Source organism: Euleptes europaea, chromosome 10, assembly GCF_029931775.1.
Source record: "Euleptes europaea isolate rEulEur1 chromosome 10, rEulEur1.hap1, whole genome shotgun sequence".
Taxonomy (NCBI): Eukaryota; Metazoa; Chordata; class Lepidosauria; order Squamata; family Sphaerodactylidae; genus Euleptes; species Euleptes europaea.
Genome location: NC_079321.1, coordinates 65,591,217 through 65,615,046, shown reverse-complemented (window position 1 = coordinate 65,615,046; position 23,830 = coordinate 65,591,217). Strand labels below are relative to the sequence as shown.

At 43.4% G+C, this 23,830-nt stretch overlaps 1 protein-coding gene across 1 annotated transcript in view; it reads right to left on the bottom strand.

The window, feature by feature from the left end:
- Positions 1–5,944, bottom strand: part of CDC40 (cell division cycle 40) — a 65,295-nt gene extending 59,351 nt beyond the window's left edge. The window contains exon 1 of the mRNA XM_056856276.1: positions 5,732–5,944. Within this exon, the coding sequence (XP_056712254.1) occupies positions 5,732–5,929 (198 nt within the window). The 5' untranslated portion in view covers positions 5,930–5,944. The remainder of the gene's footprint in view (positions 1–5,731) is intronic.
- Between the last annotated feature and the right edge of the window lie 17,886 nt (positions 5,945–23,830).

Here is a 23,830-nt window from a genome sequence, read left to right as displayed (position 1 = left end):
GGTCATTCTGAACTCTGATCCTACACTCCGTGGTATTACCTGAGAAACCCTCTCTCCTACTGTGATCTTGTTCATTGACTCAGATCTTCCCAGCGCTTTCTTCCCACTCCTGAAGTCCATTAGATCTACCACAGTCTGAATATGGCCCTTTTTTGAGCCTGAGTCTGGCAGTGGCAAAGGTTCTGTAAAATGGTAATCAAGAAGAAGTCCAGAGGATGCCAACTCTGACTCAGTTCCAGTTAGAGATGCCAGGCCACTTTCTCGGTGAAGTTCATTAGATCTACCACAGTCTGAAGTCCATTAGATCTACCACAGTCTGAATATGGCCTTTTTTTGAGCCTGAGTCTGGCAGTGGCAAAAGTTCTGTAGAATGGTCATCAAGAAGAGGTCTGGAGGATGCCAACTCTGACTCAGTTCCAGTTAGGGATGCCAGGCCACTTTCTCAGTGAGGCGATGAGCAGAAATGATGTCCAACAATATGTGACATCACATCTGCCTGAAAAACTAGATGTGACCTAATCATGTACCATGCAGTTTTGGGGGATGGCCAGAGCACCCCCCAACATGCTTGCATCAAATTTGTGACATCACATGTTGCTGGATGTCATTTCTGGCCTGGGCCTTTTGTCCCACTGCTCATAGGCAGGAGGGAGGGCCCAACCACTGAGAGGCCTCCCGCTATAAGAGGGCAAATGGCATCCCTGCTTCCAGTATCTCTGCACAACTTCTTTATTTAAGACCTTTAATGGCAATACCATTTAATTGTAGTGATATTCTTTGTGGCAGATGTGATATACAGGGCCATTTATATCTTGTTCTTGAATATATTAATGTTTGTTCTGTTGCTTTATAACTGCATGTGTAAGCCACATTGGTCAGGAGGGGGCAGAAATAATAAATAAATAACTAGCAGTATGATGTCTCTGACATTTTCATTAGCAAGTCTGAATCAGGTCAGAAGCAGGTTTGAAAACTCCAGTTTGGGCTAACAATGGATGAAAACGCTGGTGTAGACATAAGGCTTTAAACCGTATTTACTTGCAGTACTACAGTGGTGGAAATGCTGATGCAAAAGAGACAGAAGAAGGAAGTGTGCAAGCTTAGATCAGGAAGCTATGAATATTCTAGTACAGTAATGGCCAATAAAGTGGATTATAAATTTACTGTAGTCTACTTTTGAAAAGAGTTCAGGAGTCCCCCATCTTTTTGAGCCTGCGGGTGGATTTGGAATTCTGACATGGCATGGTGGTCACAGCAACAAAATGGCTGCCACAAAATGGCTCCTGCAGAAGGTGGAGCCAGCCACAAAATGACTGCCACAGCTTAATTCCAGTAACACAATGTAGATCCGTGTGCTGTGGTGGCTTCTGCTGCCAAAGCAACATTTTAAAAAATCTGCATAGCCAATCAAATCTCCAATAGTCAATCAGAAGCCTTGCCCACTTCCTAAAAACACTTGGCAGATGCCTGAAAAGGTGTCAGCGGGTACCCAGGCGCCCACAGGCACCAGGGTGCCCACAGGCACCAAGTTGGGGACCCCTGTTTTAAAGAGACTGGGGTGCACACTTATTTCTGTGCACACTTATTTCTGCCTAGGAAGCCAAGTAGGTACTGCAGTGGAGAAAGAAGTGCTTTTCTTGGTTCTGACTACAGATAGCTATGAAGTTAGTAAAATCAAAAACAGAAAAAGACAAGCTTAATATACAAGAACTACTTTATATCCTCTGGAACATCATATAACAAAATTTAAACCATCCTTTATTAGTCGTTCAAATATCATTCTTTGCTGGGTGTTATACTGATAAAGTACACTAACATGTTAAAACAATTTTTATTATTTGGTTAGGCTGATATAATCCAAGTAACTACATCACAATTCATAAACTCCCTGAAAGTTAACCATTAATTGTTCAACTTTTGCTAGATATTTTCAATGCAGAAGGATTCTGCTGTCTGACTGAAGAGTTGCCCATTCCCTAAAAACTGTACCGAATTTACCTTACCTGCTTGAATAATTACTTTTAAACAGAGCTGCGGGTGAAACACTGACATCATGCCTACCCAAGGGTGCTATGTAAGATATGCAAATATAAAATATTTATAAAACTTTAACCACTCTTTAATCAACAAACACAGGCAACTGAAACATTAACTGAAAATTATTTTATTTTAAGGACATATATCCCACACTTGGAACCAACCTTAGTTCTCTAATCTGTTTCATTTGGTGACAACTAAACAAGAGACAGACTAAGCCATCAGCACAGAGATAAAACATGTATTTGGACTAAAACATCTAAGTAAATAAGAAGACCTTTACAACCTGTCTAGAACTAAGCAACGAGGTCACCTGGCATAACAACAATAATTCGTTGAGAAAGCTCTGCGTCAACACTATGTCTTTGTTTTTGACAGAAAGGGATGTTGCAACAAGGTGTCTCCAGGAGGTATCCCAAGTATTACATTTGCTTGTGGTACATCAAAGATTTCAAGGTATTTCATGAATGAAATTCTAGGAAACTTTTTTTTTTAATTCTCATCTTGTAGTGCTTACTGTGATAGGAAAACAACTGAATAATCAATCAGAGAACCACTACAAAACCCTCCCCCATAGCTTTTTTTGAACAATTTTTATGTAAGATGCTGCTCCATCAACCACGGGCAGCAGCCAATCACAAGCAAAACATTTCAGAATACTTTCCCAAAGCGGGGACTCAATCACCTAGAAACAGAATGACTGGAGTTAACAGAATTATCAGAGAGGAGATAGTTGAAAAGAACGTGTAGGTATCCAGCACAAATATGCAGGCAGAAAAATGTTTGGTATATATGAGACAAACAGAAAATAGGAAGAAAGAAACTGGTAGCTTGGAACCTGGGTGAGAGTAAGGGCAAGTAATGTGTTCCATTCAAGTCAAATCTAGTGCATGACCTGAACACCACTGCTGCTAGACACCCTTCCTCAACAGCAGCTAAGACCTCAGACTTGGGAGGACCTTCTTCCCCAAAACTAAGGACACAACCCTTCCAAAATAAATTCGGAAATAAGGCAGATGTCCAAGTGCAAAACACAGCAAAGTAATAACAATAATAAGGGTCACACCAACCATATTTTTGAGATCTTTTTACAGACAGAAAATCAAACATGTTTCAAAGGGAGAATCAGCTTAACTCCACTTTAGTAAAAAAAAAAATTACCTAACAAAACGTTTTGAGCCATTATGCACTCCTAATGGGCAGCAGAGTCCTGTGCAAAGGTACTCCAATCTAAACAATAGGCTTAGACTGGAATAACTGTACAAAGTATTATTTTATTAGGTTTACACCTCACCCTTTCCTGGCACAAGCTGGGCTCAGGGCAGCTAACAACAACTACACCACAATTTATATAGTAAAACAATCATATAGTAAAAAATGTATAAAGATTTTAAAATCTTTAAAATTCAAATTAACTAGAACTAAAATGGTGACCTAACAACAATTATGGCCAGATTATGCCAGGTGGGCAGCAGTAAGGAAAGGAACGGAAAGGGAGTCCAGCTGCTGTAAAACTGTTGCTGCCTTCAACCATAGGCCCGGCAGAACATCTCTGTCTTACAGGCCCTGCAGCACTTAGCCAGGTTCCCCAAGGCCCGGGTCTCGTTCAACAGAGAGTTCCACCAGGCTGGGGCCAAAAGAAGCCCCAGCCCTGACTGAGGATAGCTGGATATTTCTCGGGGCAGGGACAACCAGGAGGCTGTCATCAGCTGAGCGCAATGCTCTTTGGAGTGTTTTCTTTGCTACAGATATTAATCGAAACAGAATTCCAAGAGATGATCATGTCTCAACCCTATATCCCCTCTGTATGAAAAACTCCGCCTGTTGAAGAAAAAGAGTTGGTTTTTTTATATGCCGACTTTCTCTACCACTTAAGGGAGACTCAAACTGGCTTACAATCACCTTCCCCTCCCCACAACAGACACCTTGTGAGGTAGGTGGGGCTTAGCTCCTATGACCCATAGGTCCTGAGCAGTTATTTCTTAGAGGAAAATATGATGGAGATATATTTGGCCACGGCCAGTGTTAGCAAAAAGGGGACTATTTTGTCTCTTGTTATGGGGGCAGGAATTCTCGCCAATATGGGGGTGATCCATTTATCTGGGTGGTGTTTAAAGAGGGGGGCGTTCCATCATCTTATGAGATAATGTGCCAATTTTCTTTGACTTGCATGAGCAAAGCCTGTCAGAGTATAGTAGATTTCCATATCTTCTGTTTAATACTGCTGAGGTGGCAGGCTTTTAGAAAATCAGTAGGCCTTTCGGAAAATCACTGGACTCCAAAGGAGGGGACCAAAAAGATATATTTAGTTCAGAGATGAAAGTTGTTATTCAGCTCTCCAAGGTGAAACTGCAGGGGGAAAGTTACTAAAACAGGCGCTGAAAAATAGAAGGGAGTATAATTATGATAAGAACAGCAGGTGCAGAACAAAGATGACTTGACCGATCATGTGATGTCTGCTTTATGATTTACCAATCAAATGTTTGTATGATTAAAACCTATTAGGATCAGTAATGTCTTATAATCCACCAATTAACTGTATAAGATTTGCATAACCAATCAACAGTATTATGTATTTTTGAATGTATAATGAACCTATAAAACTCTTTGCACACTTGTAATAAGTGCTCAGCTGTTCTGGATGATTTTAAACCCAAGCTGAGACAGCAGCTGCTTTCAGTAAAAGCTGATTCAAATAAAATCTGGTTTGGGTCTTCTTTATTCTAATCCTTGACCCATAATTCTGCCATAACATTTGGCGAGCCAGGCAGGAGCTTTCGAACCTAGATTGGAATGGGGTGCAGCATTTAAACGGGCGAGGCTGAGAGAGCTCCAAGAGAGCTGCGACCAGGCCAAGATCACCCAGCCGGCTTCGTGTGTAGGAGTGGGGAAACAAACCCAGTTCCCCACATTAGCCTCCGCCGCTCATGTGGAGGAGCGGGGGACTCAAACCCGGTTCTCCAGATCAGAGTCCGCCGCTCCAAACCACCGCTCTTAACCATGATGTGGTAAACGGGGGTTCGTGGGGGGAGAGAGAGACCCGAGATCATTATTTCAAGAAAACAGTTTATTTGCAGCTGCTGACTCAGAGGCCCTAATGGGCAGAAATCTCTGAGCCCCGATTGTACTGAGGGAGAGATATTTATCCAAATTCAAGATGTGACAACCCATCAACATTCAGGGTGAAGCTGATAGCACTACAGACATAGAGGCGGCAGTAGAGTAACCGTTTCACCCGGTTCTTGTTTTGGTTTACTGTAACCCTCCATGACTCTTGCCCCAATTCCTTAGCACACAGACATACACACACAGAGATATCGTGCCCAGCAACAAGCTATTCCCTTGCTGTCCTAATACATCTCAATACATTTACAGAAAGGAAAAGAGATGATTACCAATTGCTAAATCAGTGGATCTTCCATAGTCAGGGGAAGTCTACCTTGCTGTCTCAACCACCACACCGCATCATTGGGACATGCGACTCCTGCCAGGCCGACTCCTGCCGCCCACGTGCGCGACTCAGGTCCCCACAGGTGGTTCCCCCCATCCAGAAACGGAAGGCCGAGCGCCTCACGAGCCCACCCCGCCGGCCCACAGCCGCGACCGCCCCCGCCTGACGGGACCAGGCCCAAAGCCCGCGGTCTCCACGCAGGCCGGAGGCGGGCGGAGGGCACCCCGCGCCCCCCCCTCTCACCTTCACAGCCACCGCGGGGGCCGAGTCCACCGCGGCCACGATCGCCGGCGGGGCAGAAGGCAGCGAGGCCAGGTGCAGCACCGAGTCCCCGGCCGCCACCTGCGCGGAGGGGCCGGTCCGAGCCTCGGCGTCGGAGCCGGGGTCCGAGTCCGAATCGGAGCCGCCGTACGAGGCGAGCGCAGCGATGGCGGCCGACATCTTGGCGAGGGAGAAACGGCCGCGCGCCGCGACGGAGGGAGGGGGGGAGGGAGGGGCGTCCGCCGCATCCTGGAAGCTGCGTAGAGCTGTTTTCTCTTCCCTCTCGACGCCGGGCGCGTTCGGTCGCGGGGACTCCCCGCAGGCAGTCAGAACGCTCTGGAAATAGATTCTCTGTTTAAAGCGCTTAACCGACGGCTGCTAGGGTGGGCGCTGCTGCCAATTCTCAGGCTCGCTTTCAAACTATACTTGGAGGACTTCCTTCGAGCGTGCGCACGTCCCAGAATGCAACGGAAAGGGTTCACGCGACCGCGGACCAGCGTGGAGTTCCTTGCTAGGTGCACGATCGCAGTTTGAGGACGGGAGAGGGAATCTTGCGCTCCGATATAATAATTTGGTCGAAGTAATGTAGACCAGGGCTTCTTAAACTTTTCCCACTCGCGACCCCTTTTCGCCCGAGGTGTGTGTGTGTGTGTGTGTGTGTATATATATATATATATATATATATATATATATATATATATATATATATATATACACACACACACATTTTATATGAATATATAATATATAAAATATATAGGAATATAAAATATAGGAATATAAAATATATATGGGAATAGAAATGTGTATATATATATATTTATATATTAATTTTATAGGAATATTATATAATATATAAAATATATAGGAATATAAAATATATATAGAATATAAAATATTCCTCTCTCTCTCTCTCTCTCTCTATATATATATATATATATTTAGGAATATATTCCTATATATTTAGGAATATAAAATAGGTATACAAATAAAACATTTACTGATAATAAATCATAAAGAAATGTATTTTTAAACAATTTTTTGGTCTACATGTAATTTTACCATTTGTACCTTTTACCGTTGCCAAATTTTTTGCGACCCCCACATTCAGTTACGTGACCCCATGTGGGGTCGCGACCCACCGTTTAAGAAGCTCGGATGTAGACTAGGACTAACTGCCTCCGTGTCAAACACTCCCAGGTCCTAAACTGCTCACTCCAAGAATTCCCACTAGCAAACATCAAAATACTTTTCTCCACGGAGCCCTGAGGAAGAGAAGTACTAGGCATGATGGTTTAAATTTCGCGCAACCTTCAAATACTCATCGTGTAATATATGTGGGCGGTGTTCCTGGTCCACTGTGCCTTGCAACAAAAGCCCACCCACCCCTAATTTAAATTTTACATTTGCATCTGAATCTTGCGACGTCATCATAATTCTTTCACTATCAACTGTAGACGTACAAGACCCCAAAGACAAATGTGTAGCTACGGCTTCTTTTGAGATAAACTTCAAAATTAGCGTGCGTTAGTGCCAGGATGTCTTAAAAAGCGACACCGAATGGATACGTTGGTTTATTTCTATGGCCGTTCAGAAGGAGCCAATGCATTCGAATGGCCTTTTACCATGGAATCCTAAACAGTTGCAGTTCACTGCAGTCTTCGCTACGTCCCGTTGATTTTACCCTTTACACGAAAAGGAGAAAATGTTCACTCACACATCCTCACCTGTTGGTTGATGGGCCTTAGCCCCAGATCAATATGGAGAGCAGTGCAATTTTACAGCAGCCCAATCCGTTTACATGGCCGTAAATCCCCTTAATCTCAAAGGATTTAGAACCAGATAAGAGTGTTTAGGATCACTTGCGGCCTTTATTAGGAACTGATGCCTCCGTGTTCTGGTTTTTTTCCGATAAAGAGATCCACTGTGCGAGTGAAAGGACAGGATACCGCCGCGCAACTGTTCAAACGCAGCCCGAACCTGTACATTGACAGTGATCTTTCTCAGGACGCTTTCCAGAGCAGGCTCTGCCTTTACTCCGCTTTGTGACGCCTTTCTTTTGCAAAAGCAAGCCCACCCCAGCAGCGATGGGAGACGCGAGACACAGAACGAACCCACCCCAAACACTTTTGGCAAAGAGAGGGAAACCGCGCCCGGCTGCCTCCGCGCATCTCAGCGCGTCGCCGGCACTCCTCGCCTCCTTGGAAGAGACGCTAGCCCCACCCCCTCGTCTTTCAATGTCCAACCCGATTGGCCACGAGAAGCCGGCTTCAACGAACGCCGCAATAGCTCCAGCCCTACCTCCCTTACACCCTCGCAACCTAACTGGCTCGTACCACCCGACAGCGTGCGCGGGGGGGGGTGCGCGCGCGTGAGCGTCAGGGAACGTCGGTTGCGCCGCGTCGTCTCCGGGCTCCTTGACCACGCGTGTCAAAGGAGCTGCAGGGGCCGCCGGTCAGGTGGTTGCGTCAACAACACCTCCCTCCTCCTCCTCCCTTTCCATCGCTACCCCCACCTCAGCCCACCCCTTCCAGGAGAGAGCGCTGGAGAAGCCCCGCCTTCGACACACTCACTCTCTCACACACACACGCGCGCGCGCGCAGCGTCTCTGTGTGCCCATTGTGAAGCGTCGTGCGGGGGAAGCTCTGCCTCCCCCTCCTTCCCTTTCTTCTCCCGCCTCGCGCTTTTCTTCCCTCTCTCCTCCCACCCCCCCCTCTGGAATCCTCTCAGGCGCCTGTCCGCGAGCGGGAGCCGTTGGAAGGGAGCGTTCGAACTTCAGACCCAAACGGACCCCGGTGGGGGGGGGGAGGAGGGGGTTGGCGCGATCCCAGCAGACACCGACCGAGGAGGGGACTGAACGGCGCCCGGCGGTGATTTGTATGAAGATGTGAAGGGGGAGAGAAACTGCTCTGGGTACCGCTCCTTCGGGGGAGAGACGGTGAGTGTCCTGCCGGCCCCGCGTTCACCGCAGGGGCCCCCCCTTTTCCCCCGTCCCCTCCCCTCCCCGCACAGCGCGCGATCTGCCCTCTCTTAATTCCACACCGGGTGGTGGTGGGGGGGGGCTGCTGGGGAGGAGAAGGAAGAGACCCCTCCCACCTCCTGTGCGCCAAGGATGGGGAAGCAGGGAAGGAGTGGGTTCGTGTCAGCTAGCTTGATCTCTTCTCTCCCTCAGGTTGGACGCTTCTGGTTAGGTTTAAATAAATAAAAAAATAAATATGTATATATATATATATGTGTGTGTGTGTGTATATATGTAGATATAAAAGCTTCCCCCAGCCCCACGAAAATAAGATACCCATGAAAGAGAAGGGGGGGCTGCGGCCAAGAGGCTACTTTTGAAATCCCCTTCCATTAAAGCGATTAGTAGAAAAGGGCAAGAGTCCAGTAGCACCTTAAAGACTAACAAAAATATTTTCTGGTAGGGTATGAGCTTTCCTGAGCCACAGCTAACAAAAGACTAACAAAAATATTTTCTGGTAGGGTATGAGCTTTCGTGAGCCACAGCTGAGCTGTGGCTCACGAAAGCTCATACCCTACCAGAAAATATCTTTGTTAGTGTTTAAGGTGCTACTGGACTCTTGCCCTTTTCTGCTACTGCAGACAGACTAACACGGCTACCCACTGTGAATTAAAGCGACTGTGTTCGATGAATTAGCGACTTGCTAGCCCTCCATCTGTCTGAGCTTTCCCCTGGCTTTTTCTCTGATATGCCTCTTCCTAGGATAAAAATACGGTAACCCTTCTAATCGCGCTGCCTCCCCGTATAGACATAGCTGTTACCTCGGATCATATATTCCGAATTGCTTACATTGCCATCCTAAGCAGAGTGACACCCTTCTAAGCCCATTGACTTAAATTGATTTAGAAGGGAGCATCTCTGCTTAGGACTGGACTAATGTGAATTTATTACCACCTGCTAATTACCTTGTGCTTGCTACTAGGAAATGATAAAAACCTAGCTTCTCTCTCCCCCACCATGAAGTGACGAGAAAATTTTAATATGCTATTTACGATTGTATACAGAAGCCCAAGATAATACTATGTTATTTGGTTTCAGTGAGATGGAGGGTAGTGTGATCAGAGTGGGGCTGTCAAGTGTAGTGCAAACCATTCTAACATATATTCTGTGAAGCCTTCGGAAGCCTAATGATGGAGGGTAACGAAGTGTATAAATGAAGTGGCCTAGATGATGTGAAGATGGGGTGGCAAGTTATAATGCTTCATTTCTAGGCGTGTAGAAGTGATGGGGATGGAGTAGGAGGTCTGTCTGAGGAGAATAAAGATGCAGTGAAATGCGACCAGTTTTGAAATGAAACTTAGTTTTCTGTTGTTTTCTGTTGTGTGCCTTAAACATACCTTCAGAGACTTGCTGTCCTGGCAGCAGTCAACATGCACATTTCTTCTAATGTATCTGTTCTCTTCTGGTTATAGAAGAAGTTGTAATAATATAAAATTGTCTCAGCTTTTATTTTAAATGGATATAAACCCAACCCCTCATTTACTTGTGGTCCTGATAATAATATAGTAAGAGGCTTAAATAACTTCTTGCAGTACTTACACATCTTCTAGACTTGTACTTTGTGGTGTGTCCCATAATGTTGACTTGTGTTTTGGAAAGAAATATAGTACACACATAGTGTATGACATTGATTTAACGCATAGTTAAATTGTGGAACTCCCTGCCCCAGGATGTGGTGATGGCTGCCAGCTTGGAGGGCTTTAAGAGGGGAGTGGACATATTCATGGAGGAGAGGGGTATTCATGGCTGTTAGTTAGAATGGATACTAGTCATGCTGTATACCTATTTTCTCTAGTATCAGAGGAGCATGCCTATTATTTTGGGTGTGGTGGAACACAGGCAGGTTGGTGCTGCTGCACTTGTCTTGTTAGTGGCTTCCTAGAGGCACCTGGTTAGCCACTGTGTGAACAGACTGCTGGACTTGATGGGCCTTGGTCTTATCCAGCAGGGCCGTTCTTATGTTCTTATGATTTAGAGTTTTTAAAGCATTTTGACTCATTTTTTAGACCGCAGTACCCTATACAAGCTTTGGAAACCCAGTTAAGAAAAATATGCGGTACATTTTTATACATAAACAGACAACCTTATTTGAAGGTGTCTTTGTAGTATCCTAATTGCATTTTAAGCTTTTAATTTTGTCTCCTGAAGTCATTTGCACATTTGATGCTATTATTTTAAAGAAGATAGAATATGATCTTCTAATGTTAATCTTGTATGACTTATTTTAGATTGCATTGCATTATTTCTTTCCATAGAACAGGTGTCTATTTATTTAACTTTGCATAGCAGTTGATGGGCTGTATGGTTTAAGAGGTGATAAAATATTTTTCAGTACCTGTTTGAGTTCTAACTTACTATTGCTGTCTTTGGACTGCCGTACTGTGTATGTACTAAGGTATGCAAAGTAAAACTAAATTCCAAGAGTTTACAGTAATAACAGTACAAAAGTTGATCTTGGGTATTGTCAACTTCATAATAACAATATGACATTTATATGTTAAAAATGAACTTTTTACTGTAGGGTAAAGCTGTAATCGATCTCTTATCACTGCTGTGCATAGACAGAGCTATGCTCTGTTTATTACTATTGGTGTTCAAAAAGAGCGTCCTCTGAATGTGTCTTGAAAAGATTGCTTCAATACCATCCATATAGCTATAGCTTTATTTTGTCAAGGAGCTGTGTTGCTTTTATGATGTAGCAGTGAAAACTGAAATATGCAGTTGAGTATATGTGAATATAGTACATACCATTATCTTGAAATTACATGCTTTTGTTGTAAAGACTCAAATTATAATATCTGTTGCCTGTTTTAATTGCAGTCAGGTGTGGTATGTGTCTTCCCCTTTCAGTGATGTGATGAATAATGTAATTTGATTTTTTCTAACTTTCCTAAACTGTGAGAGATAAACATCTATGGAGATCTTATTTATTATTTAAAACATCTGTGTTCTTATCTGATTTCTAATCAGAATTTTTTAGAGCTGACCTGTTGAATAATAACAAAAGTGGACTTTTAAGAGTGAGGAAGTATTTTTGTAGGACGAATAAATACTTGGAATTCAAAAAATGTTAGCCATCCTCCAGACTGTCATTTTACAAACTGGAAAGTTTCAGGGGTTATAAGCGGTGGCAGCTGATCCTAGGGCATAGAGGCTATGATATGTAAATTGGATTTGAATACTTGCTAGTACATGTTGGTATACATTCCCAAGGGTTGTTCTTTAATTGGTGTCATATGCCTAAAGCATTAGGTGGTTCTTGATCTGGTCATTAGAACTTAAATACATAAACAGCAATTACAGTATCTGGCAATTTGTGGATTCTTCCTTTACCTCTGACTGAGAACTGCATAATTCTCAGGTACACAAAATGAATTGAAAGAAATGTGAGCCTCATTGTAAGGTGTTCTGTATTAGACATACTTGGATAAAAATGCTTTTATTAGCTGTATGAAGAAGAATGGGACAAGATGATGCAAAACTGACAATATTTTTGGAAGTACATTTTTGCTTGAGGATATCCCTGTTTTTTATATAGCTGGCCAGAGCGAGAACATGAAATATATATATTTCTTTAGTGTAGCTTCCATTTCTCCATATATTGAACCCAACCAGCCTGTTGACAATGTGAAATGCCTTACAGGAATAATCAATTTAAGAATAAAATTCCATTGATGGTAGAGGAAATTCTGATAAGAAATTCATCTCTGAATTCTTTCTTCTCTGAATTCTTTCTTTGCTGCTAGACAGAAAATTTATATTAGCTTGGTTCAAAATTTTAAAGTTACCATGAATTGATTTATGCAAGACCTGTTTTACTTGGACTAATTCCTGAAACAGTAGCATTCCTTTATGTCATCAGTTCTCCCTATTAATCCTTGGCATTTGTAAACTGTGAATAATTTTTGCTCAACGTAATGAAAGTTGGTAATAGGGAGTATCTATCAAGCAACAGACAATACAGAGTATTCATGTTCTGCCTGCTCAGAAAACTATAGGTGGCTCCAAGCTACAATCCGTTAACTCTGGAGCAATATAATTGATTTATCTGGATTAAATGGCTGTATTCAGAAAGACCAAAACTAACCATGGTTTGTTTGGTTAAGAACAAGCCTCAGAAAGCCTTTGGCTTCTGTGTTGCCTCTTTCATTTGCATGCAGTTGAGGCTGAAGTCTTCCTGGTCTGTAACAAAACAACAGCTTGATGCGAAGTCCAAAATGGACAAATTATAGTTTTTTCTTGTTTTGAACTATCTTAAAAATATAGTAAATGTGTACCTGTATGGAATAACTGATGGCCAGATCCTTCCCCTAAGCTGCTATTAGCAATGCAAAGCTTTAAGTTAGATGGGAGAGGACTTTAGTCTTTCATGGTCTACTTTTATCTAAAAAAATTGAGAATCCTTGGAATCCACCAGTGTGTTTCTCTTTGTAAATGAAAAAAATGCATACTCAGAACCTCATTACATATTTCAGTCATGCCTTAACTTTCAGATGATTCAGAGTTTGCACTGTTCCCCTGTCCCCTATGCTACCCTTCCTGACCCTCTCCTTGTTATGCCTTCTCCATCCCTGTTACTGTTTGACCTCCTGATGTTGGGCTGGTGGGCTCCTTAGAGGTATTTGGCCTCGCTAAATTCCCTCTTTGCCAACCTCCTCAGTGTATATTTCTATAGGAGTTACTGAATTAGGGCACTTTCTATGTTTTAAATGGAGTCTAGTTTTATAATTTTAATGTGACATGTTTTTAATTGATGTATCTATAGATGTATGTATTGTTGGAAGCCACCCTGAGCCTGGCATTGGCTGGGGAGGGCAGGGCATAAATTTAATGAGTAATAGTAATGGTAATAGTAATAAAATAAAAATAGTCTTGTTGGATGAAAACACACCTACCACGCTCGTTATATTCTTTGCAAGAATCTCAGTGACCACCAGCAGGTGGTAGCCTGTCTGATAGAAACTGATTAGTGATCTGCTGCAGTCTCATAACTGCCCCCTATGGCAAGAATTATTATGTGGCCCCTGAAATAAAATTATACCTCTTCTATCAGAATGAAAGTTATTATTTCATCTTCTGTTACCTTAGATTTGTTGCTAACCTGCTGCGAAGATGAGATAAATTTGAAATTGTGAGGCTGGACAAGATATTTAACGGTATGCAAGTAGATTGTATGTTTTGAAAATTGGTAGCCGTTGCGTGTTTCTAACACAGAGTTAGAAATACTTTGTCCCATCTGTTTCAATGGGATTTAAGTGTACATAACTGCATGGTTGGTTATGGTCAGTATATGTAACTTCATTATTATTTTTGTTCTTGTAGAAAAGTTGCATTGGATATGTCCTGCTCTGGGGGGGTGGGGACTGCTTTCCCACAATAATGCTTTACTCAACATTTAAGGTGATGTGTGTAACTTCTGTTCCTCATTTAAAAGCCAGAATGTAACAAGGGATAGAGGAGTGAGGCCACTGAACTAAGTCTCCCAGAAATAGCAGGGTCTGAGCACAGTTAGGGTGGATAGGAATTCACTGGGACCCAATCTCAGAGGACCATCCTATCACTGAAACTTTCAGGCAGGTAACTGATTAAATCTTGATCGACTATTTTTAAACTATTCATTTTATTAGTATGAAAAGCTACTGTAATCCTTAATGGATTTAACAGTACTTAATGCTAATTAGAAAATATACTAATTATTTAACTTTTTCTGAGATATTGAAATTAACCTTAAACAATTTGTAATGAACTATTCTAACTTTTAACAGTGGTAGCTGAGTTTTTTTTTAAATAAATGTAAGTGATTCACTGGATTTTTTTAAAATTGGCTTTATCCTGGAACACCAAAGGCAGCCTACAGTTGCAGAATGAATGAAAACTGAAATAAAGTAACAGCAACTGTGGCACTGATGATGCGCGTGTTCACATTTGGTGTTGCCTGAGGTTAGGGCAAGTGGCCAGCAGGAGAAGCTTGATGTGCTACTAGGTTAGTCTGTGACTGCTGCAGTGGTACGGAGCAAGGGCAGGAGGGCTGCTTTGACATTACAGAGAAATAAGGTACGCTACGATCTACATGGTGGCATTGTCTTGTATCCAGTGAGCTTCCATCCAAACGTTACATATTCCCCTTCCCCCCCCCCCCCCGCTGCCCTTTCTGATTGTGGTAAAGCTCCCGGGGCTGTGGGACCTACATAGACTATAATAGCAATGCATGTTGGGAGACTGCAGTGGTTTGGGGAAAAGGGATGAAATCACCCTCTCCTGTTGCTTCCATCAGCAGAACTGCATTGACAGAAGAGGCAGGGTCATTTCATCCCCTCTGCCATCTCACTTCAGTCTCCTGACCTCCATGGCTGTTAGTTTGCACATGTCCTGCAACCCCAGAAATATACTATCACAGGGTTGGTTAAATGAAGCTGCTTTTTCTGAGTCACACCACTGATCTATCAAGATCAGTATCACCTGTGCTGACTGGCAGCAGCTTTCTAGGGTCTCAGGCAGAAGAGGTCTTTTACATCACATACTACCCGATTCTTTCAATGGAAGGAGCTGGGGATTGAAACGGTGACATTCTGCATGCAAAGCAGAAACTCTACTGTTGAGCCCCTTCCCTATGGAAAGGACTGATGTGGGGAGGGGTATGCAGGAAAGATGCACAGCCATCATTGTCTTCTGCTGACACATCACTGGATCCAACCCACTGTTGAGTTCATGAAACATTTGACTGTATTTGCCACAGTTAAAACAGGTAGTCAGTTGACTGTGGTGCCAGTCCTGATTCAATCTGTGTGAGAGGATCAGAAAAAAAAATGTATGGACATATTTCTCTTAAGGTTTGAGGCCTCTTCGTAGGAAGAATGGGACTTTTTATGTAAGTAAGAATCAAACTCTGGAATAGAATAAACCCTTGGGCTGAAACTAGAAAAAGTACGTACTAACCAGAAGCATATCTTAAACAACAAATGGTCTTAGCATTATCTCATAGAGATATGCAGCTTGTTAGTTTCCTTCTTGTCTGTGGTGAGAATCAATTGCTTCCAGGCAAGTAACATATCCTAGATGGTCCTAGTTCGCTCATTGAATCTACTGAGATTCAGCAAGAAGAATTCTGGCTGCTGGAGCCTCTGGGCTCGGCTGGGGTTTACCTCTGCCTTGAAACAGGTGAAGGTTTTGCTGAGAAGAGTGGGATAGTCTGTATGCAGTGTACCCTTCCCATAAAATCAGTGGAAATGGGGTCAAAGGCACGTTTGACTTTATGTTACAGGGTTTGATTAATATTAGCAGGGCCATTGAATTTACATTGAGCTTCATTGTGAGGTTTATGTTTTTTATGTACACAGTTGAATGGCAAAAGAGATGAACGGGACCACTGAAGTCATCCAGTGGGATCTCACAGCACTCCTCATACTGTTCTACGTTGTGGCTGGTCTTCACTTTGGGTTGCAGAGATTCAGAGGGAAGGCAGAAAGTTTACTGATGCTACTGCATCCTTTTTGATTTTTCATTTCCTTTTCGTTCCCTGTGGTAGAGGTTGGTAATGCATTCATCCATACATTTGCTATATAATCATTTTGTTTTTCTGATGGTGTCATCAGAAAACCTAGCAAACAGCTTATTATGCTTTGGTTTAGTTCACCTTTCTGACTCATCTTACACAGCCTTATCACAACTACTGTGCCATGCTTGTCAAACTGTCTTCCATATATTTTGTTTCAGTAATTTTCATTTGAAAACGTGGAGATGTATTCTTGTCTTTGTAAATGAGGATTGTATTGTCTGGATTGTGAACAAGTAGAGTAAACCAACAATTGCACTTGGACATGCTGATCTTTATCAACAGATCTTTCTATCACATATTTCACAATTGCCCAAGGACTTTTGCTTATTATTGCTTATATGGTGAGACTGGTTGTATAAAAAAGATATAAACAATTTTTGTTACTGTGTATACCTGTGACTTATATGCAAATTTATGACAGCCCTCTTTTTTATTGATGGCACACCTAGGGAAAAAACTAGTCTTCCTTTTGGGAAAATACAGTACCAGTCACTTAAGAATGCTTTAGATTGCATTCTTTGTCACTGCAGTTCCTAGCAGGTTAATGTTACAGTCATAAAATACAGTCTCCTTTGGTACCTACTGTAATCTTTTGCTCCAGCTTAGGGCCTAGCAGTGAGGGTGCATTTATCTATCCTTTCATAACTGTGTAATTGAGGATAAGATGGAAATGTCTGTACAAAAAAACCTCTGCATTACTGATCATTACATAATAGTATTTTAGAACCCCACTTGTCTTTAGTCTTGTTATGGTTTTATAATGGAAAGCTCAGTGTACCAGATTTTAGGATATAACCAGGTGGGCCCCAAATAGATGAGGGAGCATTTCCTTCATGGGGAGCCCTTTCTGGGGAGGGGGGGAATTCGCAGCAGCTGGAAGTAACCAGCCACCCTGCCTCCTCAGAGGTTTCCCAGCCGCCGCAGAAGGGAAAAAAAACACTTTTTGAAAAGTTAGAAAAAGGGGAAATGCCTCATAGCGAACAGTGAGGCTGCACCAAAAAAGGACGCTGCTCAAGGGGGCATTCCTGGGGCAAAAGGGGCTAGGAAACTGACAAACATCACCTCCACCCCTTGGAATGCCCCGGGAATGCCCCCTGATGTCAACGCGGGCTTTCCCTTCTGGGAAATCCCTGCCCGTTTGGCTGCGCTGGTGGCAGGGGCCAGCAGAGCTCCGCAGCTCCCAGATGCTGGTGTATTTGCCCCCCCCCCCCCGCCAGTGAAGGTGCTACCATATTCTGGGATAAGGTGGCACCTATGCCGGCACAGGGTTATGCTAGCTCCCATGGAGCTTTCTCCCCCCCCCTCCAGGAATGTGCTCAAAGAGTCTACTCCTATTCCCTTAAATAATTCTTCAAAAGCTGTCTCTTCTTTAGAATGTACCCTTTACCTCCTGAGAAGTTCTCAGTCTGAAGTACCAGGGTTTTTGAAAAAGATTCTTGCCTCTTTGAAGTGGCTTCAGATGTAATGAAAACAGGAGTCATGTGGCACTTCAAAATACTAACAAGATTTTATTCTAGCATAAAGGTTCACCAAGATCTTTCCTAACCCCGGTTTTCTGCCAGAATATGTTTTGATTACTATAATGTAGAAAATCGCACATTCAGATATTTAAAATTTTGTAGGCTTTGTAGGTTTCCACAATTATTTGTAACTGACAGCTTTCTGCAGGCTTGTATTCAATAGTATTTAACTCATGGTGAGAGTACCATGAATCTTTGGGAAATGAAATGGTCTTCCAGATCTATTGTCTCTCTACCCTGCATTGTATGTTTGAGATACCTTTGGAATAACAGTCCTTTTAACAGTGACCTTTCTCTTCCAACAAATGATTTTTTCCACCTGTTACTCATAGAAGATGAATTAGAATGGTGGAAAATTTAATCCATCACATTTGATGATGTGGGCTGTAGTCTGTGAAGGATTATGCTACAATAGATCTGTTACTGTTTAAGATGCTACAAGATTCTTTTGGTTTGTTTTTGCTACAATTGACTATTAGGACATCCCTCTAGAATTTGTAATCATAAAGGTTTGATAAAATTTAAGGTATATCACCCTACATAAAGAAGCAGTTACTTACTGGTATGGTTTGGATTACTTTAATGAATAAGACAACTTGGGTGGGTCAGTAGAATACAGTGTTGGTATTACGGTAGTTGAAATTCTATCCCATACATTCATATAGCAAGCTGAAAAATGTTTTTAAAATTACTGTGATTTCATGATGATTTAATAATTTGTGTGAAATTTGTTGATTCCCTCAGTCCTCTTCTCAGTAGGCTGGTTTTTACATGAGAATTAACATTAAATGACATGGTTGTGAACAATAATTATGGAATGGTTTAAATAGTTTTAAATTATTCTTTCTCTTTTAGATGAGGCTCATTCCTGGCCAGAGATGAGACACAGTACTACTTGTAGGATATTACATTACCTGATAATGCATCAGATCCTGTGCATACATAGAAAGCTATTTTGAGCGCAAAATCCAGCACACGTCAGAAGTTCTACTTGTAATAAAAGAAAGAAATTGATTAACAACAAAAGGTAAGTGAGGATAATAGCACAAATTTAATTTATGATGTCAGCTATGATCTATTAGATCAGACTTTAATACACAGAGTGGCTGTTACTCATTGCAGAAGAAAACTATATGTCCCACACCTGGTTATCATAATTCCTATGTACTATTGAACATTAGGTAGAAAAAATTAATCCCAGTTACTTTAATGGGTCCTTCTGGATGTGGTTAGAATCAGGAGCTGTTTCTTTGAATTACAGTTTTGGCACATGAAAAGGCATGGGGGGGGCACATGTGATTGCCTGGTCTTATTGTGCTGTGGGCCCAATCAGGATCAGCCCCTCATAACATTTTTAAATGTCTGAGTTCAGCTCTAAAATGGCATCAACTTCCATGAGTTCAACCCATGGACTCAAACCCATGTCGAGTTTGGACCTCAATCAAATGCAATTCTAGCATTATCTTGCAAACTTTAATTCCTTTCTATTAGCAAAAGGTTTAATTATGTACTTTAGTGTCAGACAATGTAAAATGGATGTGCTTGAGATTCCCATTTATCTCTGGTGGAGGTGCTGTGTTGAAACTCACCCTCCTTTAATGTGAGCTCCTTTATTTTTCATTCTCAAAAGTCTAACGGAGTAACTGAAATGCTGGCGAAACGTCAGGAAAGAAAATTCCAAGACCACGGTTACACAGCCCGGATAACCTACAAGAACTAACTGAAATGTGTTTGAAGAAATACTTTAGAAGCTAGTGTGTCTTGCAATACGTCAGTTACCCTCTGGAAAGTTGAGCAGGTCAGCTGAGCTTAGTTTGCTAATATGAATGAATATTCTTAGCACAGGTTGTATAACTCATAACCTTGGGTAAAGGATTGTGTCCTTTTAATGGGGCGCACAGCTCAAATCACATTTAGGACTGCTTTTGGACTTATACTGACTTCAGAGAGCCACAATGCTCCAGTAACTACAGAAAAGTAGTTCTTGCTGGAATTTCACCTTAATGGAACGGCAGGTAATTGGTATTTGAAATTTCTCCACAAGTCTACAAATACGTAGGGAAGGGATTGCAGTGAGTTCTCGCTCAGAGGCCAGAAGGGCATCTTCAGAGTGGGTGTTTCCGTTTCCTCTGAACTCGGGAGGCAGGAATCAATTATTCAAATTTTTTCCCTCCCAGCCTACTGTGGTAAACGCCCCCTATAGCCATTCTATTTCCTGCCTTTATTGGGAGAGCAGCCTTCTCACAGCTCTTAGCTCTACAGGGATAGATAACCAGCCTTACTGTTCTTATTCCTTTTCTTCTGGATCTACTTCTGTTTTCTTCATTCACTGTCCTTCTCTTCTATTTTTTCTAGTTTTCTTCTTTCTGGGAAAGTGAAAGGAGGGAGAAGTTAGCCTTTTGCGCTTCTCCACAAAATGGCGGCCAGGCATGACGACGCATTTATTGCGCAGAGTGATTTAGATCCCAGCCTCCTCACGGCAGCTCCAAGGAGCTTGCCTCAGGATCCTAAACTTCCCTCATGCAGCTATGCAGGGGAAACAAAAGCGAAAGCAAAAAACAAAGGAGGCGCGAGTGGCACCAGCAAGAGAAAGAGAGCCAGCTCGGCCAACAGTAACAAGCGCACCAAGCGCATTCTCGCCACCACGCACTCAGCAGCCGCGCCGACCAAGAGCGGTGACCGCTCCACGGTGGCTTGCGGCAGGGAGTCCACAGCAGCGGCAGCTGCTTCTCCTGCGCAGCCTGAAAAAGCACAGGGCACTGAGGCCGGCGGCTCGCCATTGCCTCCTGATCCTCCGTCCGCAGGCGGCTCGCCTCCAGGTCAGGGACGGGATGGAACTCCAGAGCTTCCATCAGCTGGTAGGATTGTTCTCCCCCCTCTGCAGGACGCTGGGTTTGCCTTTTTAAAGGCAGAACTTTCCAACCTGATTAAGGAAGCCTTCTCTGAAGGACTAAGGGCGACCCAACCCACCCTCCTTCCACCTCCTCCCAGTCCAGTTCCTCCCAAGCTGAGAATATCAAGGGCCCCAGAGTTGCCCACAGGGCTGGGGCAGATACCTACATCTCAGGCCATCCAACACTTACTAGACATCAAAGCCATAGAGCCCGTCCCTCCATTGGAACGCTCATCCTGAGTTTATTCACTTTTCTTTACAGTTCCCAAAAGAGATGGAGGTTGCTGACCAATACTAGACCTCAACTTTCTCAACAAATTTATACCACTAAAATGCTTCCGCATGGAAACCCAGAGGTCAGTCACAGAGGCTCTAAGGCAGTGGTTCCCAACCTTTTTTTGACCAGGGACCACTAGGACTTTTTTTGTTTGGTGCAGGGACCCCAAGGTTCAAAATAAAAATTCCGAGAATTTGAAAATAAACTTTAATCATAACTGTTAGTTAAACATTAAACTTAGAATAATATTTGAATATATATTTTTATAATAGAGAACTTTTAATTGAAAATATTAATTTATTATGGGTTTATAACTTTGTTTTGCGGACCTTAATTTAGTTCTCGCGGACCCCTGGGGGTCCACGGACCCCTGGTTGGGAACCAGTGCTCTAAGGCCTATGGACTTCATGACGTCCATAGACCTCACAGAAGCCTATCTTCACATACTAATTTCTCCTGCTCACAGACGCTTCCTGAGATTCCTCTACCTAGGAAGGCATTATCAGTTCAGGGCCCTCCCATTCGGGCTTACCTCAGCTCCGAGGGTATTTTCCAAAGTGTTAATCACTCTAGTGGCGCACCTACGCAGGGAGGGAATCAGAATTCTGCCATATCTAGACGATATTCTCATATGCGCAGACTCAGAACTTCAAAGCGCAGAACACACTCAGAAGGTAATAGAGGTCCTATCAAACCACGGCTTCTTAATCAACTACAGAAGGAGTCAGCTGTTGCCCTCCCAGAGGCTAAAACACCTCGGAGTAGACATAGACACACAAAGAAACTCCCTCTTTCTACCGAAGTACAAGACAGATCTGATAGCTTCCTTAGCCAGAAAGACTCACACCGCCCAGGTGGCAAAACTCATGTCATTAGCCAGACTTCAAGGGCACATGGTGTCTTGCATTCCGACCATACAATGGGCACGTCTCCATGCAAGACCCTTTCAGTGGCTCCTCAGTCCCTTCCAAGGAGACATACAAAGGAAAAGAGACAAAAACATTTTCATCCCCGCCAAAACCAGAATAAGCTTAAAATGGTGGTCCTCCAGAAGCAACCTTTCCAAAGGGCGTCGGTCATTCCTTCCCATCCCCACTCAGGTTTTCACAGACGCATGCAACACCAGGTGGGGAGCCACAGTTCAGGGACAACTAGCTCAGGGTCACTGGTCCTCCCTGGAACAACTCCTACACATGAACATTCTAGAACTGAGAGCTATATTCAGAGCCCTTCAGAGCTTCCAACACCTTCTACAGGGCAAGGATGTGTTAATCAGAACCGACAACGTCGCCACAAAGGCACATTTGAACAAACGGGGGCTCGAGATCATCGGCCCTGCACAAAGAAGCTCTAGCAATTCTGATGTGGGCCGAGCGCAACTTGTCATCGATTGCAGCAGAGCATATTCAGGGGTCTGTAAATGTTCAGGCGGATTGGCTCAGCAGGGAGACAATTAGAGAGGCGGAATGGTCCCTTCACCCAGAGGTGTTCCGCTTGATAACTCAGAAATTTGGCACCCCTCTGGTGGACCTGTTTGCCTCCAGCAGCAACCACCAAATAAAGAGGTTCTTCTCCAGGTACTCCCAGACCGGAGCAGAACTGGTAGATGCTCTAGTCGCCCAGTGGCCCACTGGCCTTCTCTATGCATTCCCTCCGCTCCCTCTCATTCCGAGAGTACTGAGAAGGATTCGCCCACTGAAAACACACATTCTATTCATAGCCCCATTTTGGCCCAGGCGCCCTTGGTTTGCCACCCTAGTTCAGATGGCAAACACCATCTCTGGAGACTCCCAGTCAGGAAAGACCTTCTGGTACAGGGGCCGGTCTGCCATCCCAATCCAGGATGGTTCAAAATGACCGTATGGGAATTGAACGGAGCAGACTCTCAGCCTTAGGTTATTCGGCTGACATAATTCACACCATTCAGGCAGCTCGTAGGCCTTCTACTCGGAGGATATATAATTCATCCTGGAAAGCGTTTACTTGATGTTGCAGGCATAAAGCAATCAACCCACTTAAACCTAGAACAGCAGGAGTGTTATCCTTTCTTCACGAAGGGCAAAAACTGGGCCTATCTCCTTCTACACTTCGCAGACAACTAGCTTCAATAGCCACAATAGTTCCTAGAGTAGCGGGATATAGAATAACTAAACATCCCCACATTAAGGCCTTCCTCAAAGGCTTAAGCATTATCTCCCCTCCGGTCAGACACCGATTTCCCATGTGGAGTCTTCACACAGTTCTCACTGCTCTCACTAGGCCACCGTTCGAGCCTATTTCGCAAATAAGTCTCAAAATGCTCAGAATGAAAACCCTGTTTTTGACTGCAGTCACTTCGGCTCGCAGGGTTTCTGAATTAGGTGCTCTTTCAATTAGACCAGGACTCCTTACCTTTCACAAGGACAAAGTTGTTCTAAGGCACGACCATTCCTTTATTCCAAAATGCAACATGAGATTCCACAAGCAGCAGGACATAGTTTTACCCTCTTTCTGCCCCAATCCAAAAACACCCAAGGAAAGGTCATGGCACACCCTTGACTTACGCAGGGCTCTTCATATTTTCATCACTCGCACTCAATCTATCAGAAGATCAGATTCTCTATTCATTAACATTTCGCCTCCAAACAAAGGTAAACCCACGTCTAGGGCCTCTTATCAGTCGCAATATCGCCTCCTGCATAAAATCGGCATATCAGGAAAGCAAGCTTCCTGTCCCAGGTGGTGTCACTGCGCACTCAGTCCGAAGTGCAGCCACGTTCATGGCTTTTGACAGGCAGGCTCCTATAGAGGAAATCTGTAAGGCGGCAACCTGGTCCT